General features: G+C 32.0%; 1 protein-coding gene across 1 annotated transcript; it reads right to left on the reverse strand.

Annotated features, from left to right (window-relative positions):
• Positions 1 to 662: 662 nt before the first annotated feature.
• On the reverse strand, positions 663 to 5,298 carry LOC148624737 (uncharacterized). The gene is made up of 2 exons (XM_088571182.1): positions 5,241 to 5,298; positions 663 to 1,154 (listed from the first exon to the last, which is right to left on the reverse strand). The coding sequence occupies exons 1-2, from the start codon at positions 5,289 to 5,291 to the stop codon at positions 753 to 755; spliced, it is 453 nt and encodes a 150-aa protein (XP_088427308.1). The 5' UTR covers positions 5,292 to 5,298; the 3' UTR covers positions 663 to 752.
• Between the last annotated feature and the right edge of the window lie 3,799 nt (positions 5,299 to 9,097).

Genomic DNA, 9,097 nt, shown 5'->3' on the forward strand with positions numbered 1-9,097 from the left:
TTTGTTTAAAGTTTATGTTGGTATTGATATGTATTGCCATATTAATTATTTATTGTTATAGTTAATTGAATTCAAATTTGAATATTAAAATCATCACGAAAATATTGTCTTGACGTACATTGTATATTGTAAACAAGACAGATGTGTGTGTCTTTGCAATTGATCCGATAATTAATTATGTTTTATGGTCATTTAAGTGACGCCCGTTACACTGTCAAGCGAGAGAAATGACCGTGAACAGCCTGAAATTGTCCTAAAAGTAACAACATAGTTGTTCACGATCCTTTACATCCCGTTCTCGATCAAGCAATAATACTTAAAATCTATTATCGATCTGCTCACAATTATTTCTCTCGTTTGATCGTTTGACAGTGTAGCGCACTGGGGACTATTTTTTGGTGATAAATTCTCCATTCGAAAAAAAAGAAACTACTTTGTATTTTCAAAGAAAACTCAAATTTTGTTTTGTTTTCTTTAGTTTTGTTTTGTTTTTACGCGTTTAATTCGGTTCACCCCCGAAAGCAAAATAGACTTTTGAGATCATGATTAAGACCTCGTGTGTCGTTAAACACAAACGTTTTGGGTCTTCCTAGCATGTACTCTTTCCTGTGATACACATATTTCTTTCCATAATATAATTCAACCCATAAATTATAAACCACTGCTTTTTAACATGGTGAATTTATTAAATGTGATACATTATTACAAAATAGGGACATTAATTAAACTTAATTTGTCTAGAAAAAAATATTTCATGACTCAAGGATATAGTTTAGAAAAGCCATAAAATCTTTACGATTTGACATGCTTGTAGGTCCTTCATATTCGTTCTCCTCTCCATCCATACGTCTCCTGTTTCTTTTATTATTGTTTGATGGAGAGGCTAGCCACACTAGTCCTTGTGCAATGAATTCACGACATTGATCGTAGCATACAAGTCTATCTAGCTTGCATTCTAAAGCACACATTTTGTAGGCCATTCGAGTTTCAGCATAATTCCTACATGGCGATTCACAAGCCCACGTGAGACGAATACATTCCTGTTTGCACTGGTACCAAAAAGATACTCTGTCGTCTGTCTTACTGATCGGTCTCCTTCTTTGGCCAGTAACGGTCATCAATAATAGGAAAAATGACAAAAACTTGAATGATACCTGAAAAATTAAAGGGATTCAAAATTAATTAATCGGAATTTTTCAGTTTTGTGTGTTTATGTACTAGTGGCGCTATTTTTCCATCGACACAAATGTTAAAATATAATACATCATATTTACTTGAGATGTAATGCCTATTTTCAATCTGTTCCTTTTGAAATTCTGTTTTAAAATTTTTGGCTCTGCAGAAGCCCTTTATTCAATGTTTTAACGTTAAAGTATATCATTAAATAAAATAGCTATATACTTCATGATATGACATTTGTATAAAATTCTACATTATATTTACCCATAATATATACAACAGTCGGTAGGTTTTCGTGTTCTCAACGTTGTAAGCTTAATTGAGAAAACTAAGAATTTTTTTAAATTTTCTATTCGAAAAAATTAAACTACTTTGAATTTTCAAACAAACCTCAAACACACTTAAACATTTTTGTATTATTTATCTTTGTCTTAGTGTTTAGTAGTGAGTATTATAGGGCAGAAAAAAAAAACAACATTTTTTAATTGACGAATGCAGATACTTTTACAATTCCTCGAAGTGTCTTTGGGGATCTTCATTGCATTCCTATACTGTGCTCGATAATTAGACTATTCCGAAACTCTCATAGTTTCTTGTTTCATCGGAACTCCTTTGTTTACATTTAATTCAAATTACCTTTCGAAGGTGAACAAAGAAATGTACGCCAAGGATTTTTTATGATTAATGAATCAACTTGACAATTTATTTATTGTACCTGTTGACTGAGTGTCAAGGTGTTTTATTTTCCATCCTTTCTATTTGTATATTTTTAACATTCATGAGTTGGGAAGTCTAAAACTGTAAGCAAGTCCGTCCGTCCGTCCATTCTTTGAATGACTCAAAAAACGTAAATTTATTTTGTAAAATGCTAAATACAAACGTTCCAAAGATTTATAAGAATTGTGTCCCTTACCCTAGGTCTACCTCCTTAAGTCTGTTGTCAAATAAAGAGTAATCAAGGGAACCAAAAATCTAGCAGAAATCAAAAGAATGTAGTCCAGGGACAAAGACCAGACATGTCAATCAAAGACTTGATAAATGTCTTCATATTGTACATATATGTACAGCTATATTATTCTGTGATGAAGTGCATTTTTTTGTACCAGAAATCACCAACTCAATGCTACATTATGCATTAATTGTTATATATGTGTATGAATGGAGAACGATGAAAATATTTATATCAATGCATCAACCTCAAAATTATATCAAAGATTAACTAAGAGTAATCAAGGGAACCAAGGTTCTAGCGGTAATCAAAGGAAAGTAATCCAGGAACAAAGACCAGACATGGAAAACAGTCATACACAACGAAGAATAACTAAAATAATACATACAAAGTAACAAAAGCAAATGAGCAAATCGGACTTTACTAAAGCATGAAAATTGGATAAGACGGAAGTTATAGAATCTCTTCCTTTGTCTACAAGACTTGTGTAAACATTCGCATCCCGTTGGGAGGGATGTTGTCTCTTTGATATACTCACCACGTCCATTCTCGTTATATTAAGAATTATACCGTTATGAATAAGCATGAAAAAGAATCGTGTGAGTGTGTTCAACTGTTCGAGGTTAAGATTTTAAGTCGATTTTTCTCCTTAATGGAAGTATGCTCACTTTCGATTTTTATTCTTTCAGAGTTATGATACTTGGCCCAAGGTAATCTTTAGTGCAGCCACTGCCACTAGTTAAAAAAAATATGCAAATTTCAATATGAATTACACGTTTCGGTGTTAAGGGAAAACTATTGACAAAACTTTACGACAAACGTGATGACTTTTCATTCAGAATTGTCAACTTTCCTTTCATCTGTGGCAATATTCCTTCAGCAACCACCCATGGAGTGTTCATATCACAACTCAAACGTTATGCCAGAGCTTGCCGAAAATACGCAGACGTTTGGTATCGCGCTAGTCTTTTAACAAATATGCTTCTGGAACAAAGTTTTATTGCTACTAGATTGAAGTTATCACTACAGAAGTTTTATGGTCATCATAATGAACTCGTGGATCGTTACGGTGTATCTATCTGCGCCATGAAAACTGATTTGTTCAACGTGTCATGGTTTTCATTTCCTCTTTCGTCTACCCTGGACTTGGGAACTCGGCGGGTGTTTCTAGAAAAGCAGAGGACGCTTACCCTACCGGTGCACCTGATTCATGGTCCCAGTTTTTAGTGGAGTCCGAGTTGCTCATTTGCTTTTGTTACTTTGTATAAATGATTTTAGATACTTTATGTTCTTTGTTGTGTGTGTTTTCCATGTCTGGTCTTTGTCCCTGAATAACATTCTTTTGATTACCGCTAGAACCTTGGTTCCCTTGATTACTCTTTGTTAATCTTTGATATAATGTTGGGATTGATGCATTGATATAAATATTTTCATATAATTAATGCATGATGTAGCATTGAGTTGGTGATTTCTGCTATAAAAAATGCACTTCAACACAGAATAATATAGCTGTACATGTATGTACAATATGAAAACATTTACTAAGTCTTTGATTGAAAGTTAACAGTTATTAACCTTATTCCATTTTAATGTGATTTTGTATTTCAATAATTCAATATAAACAATAATAGCTGCAAAGGTTTTTTTTGACGTACAAAGCTTGTTAGCGCTTGGCTTTAGAATACACTTAATTTATATCTATTAATCCTGTTTAGATTGAGTATATTTGCTTAGTTGTATAATATGATGAAATAATGTTAAGTATTGTCTACAAAACAAGCATTGTTTTGTTGACTATTTATGAATCAATAGCCTTTTTTCACTTATTTCTGATATTAATTGAATAGAATGTATCTCCCACGCAGCCCGATAAGCGCTCCCTGATTCGCTATATCACAGAACACGAGTAATACTAATTTGTATAAGAGTCGTGATTTTAGAATTTAGAATGGCATAGGTGTAAAAGCATCGAAATAGTATTACAGCCTTTCCGCAGGTGACCACAATACGGAAGCAGAATTCGGCCAAATGAAAAATATTTTTATGTCGTTCCCTCAGGATACTTTGCCGTTCCCTCAAGATAAGATGTCATTCCCTGAAGAAACTTTTCTTGTTCCCTCAAAGCACTATGTCATTCCCTTAAGATACAATGTCGTTCCCTCGAGAAACTGATCTTGTTCCCTCAATATATTATGTCGTTTCCTCAAGATACTATGTCGTTTCCCTCAAGATACGATGTCGTTTCCTCAAGATATCATGTCGTTACCTCAAGATACTATGTCGTTCCCTAAAGAAACTTATCTTGTTCCCTCAAGATACAATGTCGTTTCCAATATCGATAGTAACTTGAGGGAACGACATAAATTTTTTTTCACATGGCCGAATTCTGCTTCTCTGTCATACTGCACAGATGCAATAGTGATGTTTTCAAAAACAGGAGTGAATAGGGCGGGATAGAAACATACCATTCAAAATTTGAACATTACTTAAATATTAGTGGGGTTAAGGAAAACAAATCATATATCACAGAGCACTACAAAATATGTCTCACAAACCATTTTGTTTAGTTAAGCTTTCGTAGTTCCTCTAAAACGGACACTATTTATATTTGAATGACACGCGGTCTAGGTTGTACTTAGAAATTAGCCTTTCTTATTAAACTACTCCTTTTTAAAGTCAGTTTCCTTATTAAGACCCCTTTTAAAAGTATGAATAAACAAATAGAAAAGAAAGTTAAAGCATTAAGTTCAAGTTCGATCACATCCTAAGCCATATGAAGACTTGAAAGTGGAAATGCTGTTACACCACATGTTAAACGTCCTTCAAAAAGTTAACCACAGAGAAAAGAAATATTTTTTTAAAAATAAAACAAAATTGAAATTTAGTTTGTGGAATGATATTCTGTTTCCACCTTTTTCCTCCTGCTGTTTTTGAAAAAGAAGTCATTTGATAATTTCCGGGGTTCTTTTAAAATCTTTCGCCTTAGATATAAGTACCACATTTTGTTAAACTATACACTAAACACATGTTAATTACAAAAAGATACGATCACTGAAATACATTTCATTTATATCATATTTGTATATCAAATACCAAGTATAGCTTAACTTACCATGTTGCCTATAATGTTGAAAGTAGACAGAAAATTCAAGAAAATGCTCATTTTAATATATGATTAGTTACAAGAATGACAAACTTATAAGAAGGCGTTTATTTTATTCTCTGATTGATATTAATGTCAAAAGGAAGAGCCGTACAACAAATCCCTTTGCAGGACCTTGTTGTCAAAAATGCAATTAATGAAATGCAAAATTTTTTTCCTCGCGGCTGAATTTTAATAACGCGTACAAATTTAACATTTGACCAAACTCTCCACGATATGACTAAGTTGTAAAAACTACCTAAACTGTTGTATTGTATATTGTATAAACACAAAGGAAACCAGAGAAGTTTGCTAATCTAAAGAAAGAGAGTTGATATGGTATTTCTTTCCTGTGGTATACCAACCTGCGAGAAACCGTATCTTCACGTACAAGTGTTTATTCATTAAGAAATAAGAAATGAATTTAGTTCAAGTCGAACAACACTCGAAAATTTTTCTTCTTGCTTACTGTATATATAGTGACAAGAACTTTTCAGAATGATAACTGCTCCTCATGAATGACGTTATTTTTTCTTCCATTTTCTTAAAATTCGCTTGATTTTCACACGATTGTTAAGCGAACTTTATATATAGTGATATTTGTAGGCGGTGCGAAAATAAAGACCGTGCTCTTAAGTATAGCTGTGCGGTCATGAAAACCACAGAATTAACGGTATCAACACAACACAAGGATATACTGGTACAATACCTGTACTAAGTTCCTTCGTGACTTGAAGGAAAAGGTCTTAAATATGATTGATAAGGAGAAGATTTAAATTTCTTATAACTTCATAGCTTTTTTATAAAGTATGCATCGTTCCTAATATCAACCTTGACCTTTTTAACAATAGGTAAACCTAATGAATATGCTACTAAAACAGACCAATTCAGCCTTCCTCGTTACACTAAAGAACGTGAAGTGGAAATAGCCAAGTAGTTCTCTCCGATGAATGCACAGATCTCCTTCTATATCTCATATTTATTGAGTGTGCTTCTTAGTCAAAGGATGGATCCCCTGGCATACTGCGAATTATACTGTTTCGCATTAAAACGGTATGTAGTACATTTAAATATGCTATAATTGAATATACACATGGGCAATGCTGTTCAGAAATTTGAAACTTAAAATATAAGAAAGCATTTCTCGCTCCAATTTGTAGAGTATATACATAATATGGCTATTGCACGTAAAATGTGAGCAAAAACTCAGAGAAGACCCAGAAAGTGTCTGAAATGGGGACATGTCAGTAATTAGCGACCATAGTGATATTAGTCCGTATTTTCTCTGATCCTGCACTCCTGTTTTTTCGTTTTGACATAATGTCCAACTAGAATATGGAGGCTCACTAAAGAATCAGTCAGAGTGTGGTAGAATAATTTTTTTCATCTTAGTTACTTGTAATACTTATAATATATCCAGAATATGAAAACCACTCAAAGTTATAAAACCCTACCAGAATTTGAAAGTGGGAACCTAAATGTGTAGTGAATTAAAAAAAAATGGCGGGAAATTCAGCTAATATACGGATCAATTTCATTACTTTCTCTGACTTACATATAGCTTATTTTTTTTTTTTTTTTATATATAATTTATAGTTTTTTTTAAATTATAAATGAAATTTTCTAATAGATTTTAAGTTGTTTAAAATGTTTGTAGAAACTCTTGGTTTATCGCCTTTTTCTGTTAAAAAATGATGGTCTTCTATTCAGCAACTTGGTTCATTGCATTTTGAAATATGGTTTGACCTCAAAAATGCTTTGCCAACAAAATGATCGTAAAATATACCCAACAAACATAAACATTGAGTAAAGACACTCTTCACATCATGACTGGTTGAGCAAATAGCAATGTCGATTTTTTGTTGATTTAAAAAAAACTTGGGATGCATGTTCTATTTGTATAAATTATTACGTAGAATGTTAGGAAAAGAGTGAGCATCTAGTGCTGAGAATCTAAACAAAAATTTGAATTTCTCCATAAAAATATAAATGGAATTCAATTAATATCAAGCATTCTCAATTTTAATTTATAAATAGCATAAAGTGATAATTGGGTATGAGTGAACTTGAAAGTGACAAGAAGCTGATATAGTTCAAACAGACACTGTTGCTCTTTAGCTGTTCTAATCTTTACTTATATTATTAATGTTCTGGTTTTGGTTTAACAAACAAATCACAATTTGTTTTAACTTTGATTTCAGGCGATTTGAAGAAATGTTTAATTTGATATTTTGTGTGGTTGGGTCTTGTGCCTCTTTCTATTTGATCGAGTCGCCAAAAAAAGGTAAGTGTTTCCACAATGAATCAGTATATATAACGCCACGATCAGGGGCGGATCCATGATATTTTTAAAGGAGAGGCGTAAATACGAGAATCAGTATAAAAGGAAATCAGATTATGGCATGTTTAATGAATGGATATGATAAATTGCCAAATTCAATTCAATATTTAGCAGACTACGAAAGATTTTTTTCTTTGAAAAGTGGAGGCGTACGCTCATTATGCCCTCACCTGGACCCGCCCCTGATGATACGTATTCATTTTACCACTTGTAAACGTCATATTGGTCTCGTCCCCTTGAACATTTATGAGTTAATTGTATTAAAATATACTTCTTAGATTTTGGGAAACGCGAATTTAATTTGTTCCGCAACTGTTTTATGCTCATCAAAAGAACAAATTAAAATGTAATATAATTTATTCCCATTTTTATTATTATCATTTCGCGTAGAAAATATAATGTTGAATATTTATTAAAAACATTATTAAAATTTATTACAATTGTCAACATAACATTGTTTACTATCAAAATTATTATCCATTTCACCACAAACAATATAGTTGTAATTATTACAAATGTTTAATGTAAATTTATCTCGTTGTAATTATAATCACGTATCTTGTTTTCAAACAAAAATTTCACAGACATAAAAATGTACTTAAAATTTGTAAATTAATTCAAGACATGCTAACAATCTATCAAACTACCGGTTTCATCCACATAGAAATTAAAGATAAGCAATACATGGAATAAAAGCTTCAATTGTCTTCCTGAATCATGTGTCCTTATACATAATTAAAAAGGGAAAAAATATAATTAATATGGAATTTATTAGTAGACGGAGTTATTAATATGATCGATGATACATTTGGCAGATCATTGGCAGCATCGAAATTAAAATTATATTTTACCGTGATAGGTACAACGATGATAAACTATAACTTACAGACTTTGAATGTTAGTATTTCACTGCTACAAAGGGTTGCGGCAAAGTCCCTTTTCTATAATTCATTTATAGAAAATTTCTTTAAAAAGTGTTGCTATGAAAGATAATTCTTTTATTCTTTTATTTAGATAATTATTTGTAATTATAGGTGGTCCTTTATTACATAAAATCAAAAAAGAAAAGAAAGCACGAACAACGATCTTCGGAACTTCCCACGTGAAAATGGTCAATCACGGGGAATGTATGTTTTGTAGAAGTGTCACAATATGTTTAAAAACTGAAGAAGTTACTCCGAAAAAAAAAAAAAAGACGAAAAACGAAAAAAAAAAATTTAGGTCGATCCACTCACGTTAATCGCTTAATTTCCTCCTTCAGTATTTTTTATTCGGCGAAATTAGGTCAGTTTGAAAAAAAAGTGAGTGCCCGAATGTCAGAACAAAGAAGAAGGAGGATGTTTATTTTCCGATCAAATGATCCATGGAGGACACAGTAACAAAATAAAACAATTATGATTAAGTAACACAGAGAACATTACATGCATTATAAATAACACAATATAATGTATCAAGTTATATTAGATGGATACATCATGGTATACAT

The sequence above is a fragment of the Perna viridis genome, chromosome 2 (assembly GCF_037379345.1).
Source record: "Perna viridis isolate PV_CMFRI_1.1 ecotype Kerala chromosome 2, ASM3737934v1, whole genome shotgun sequence".
Lineage (NCBI taxonomy): Eukaryota > Metazoa > Mollusca > Bivalvia > Mytilida > Mytilidae > Perna > Perna viridis.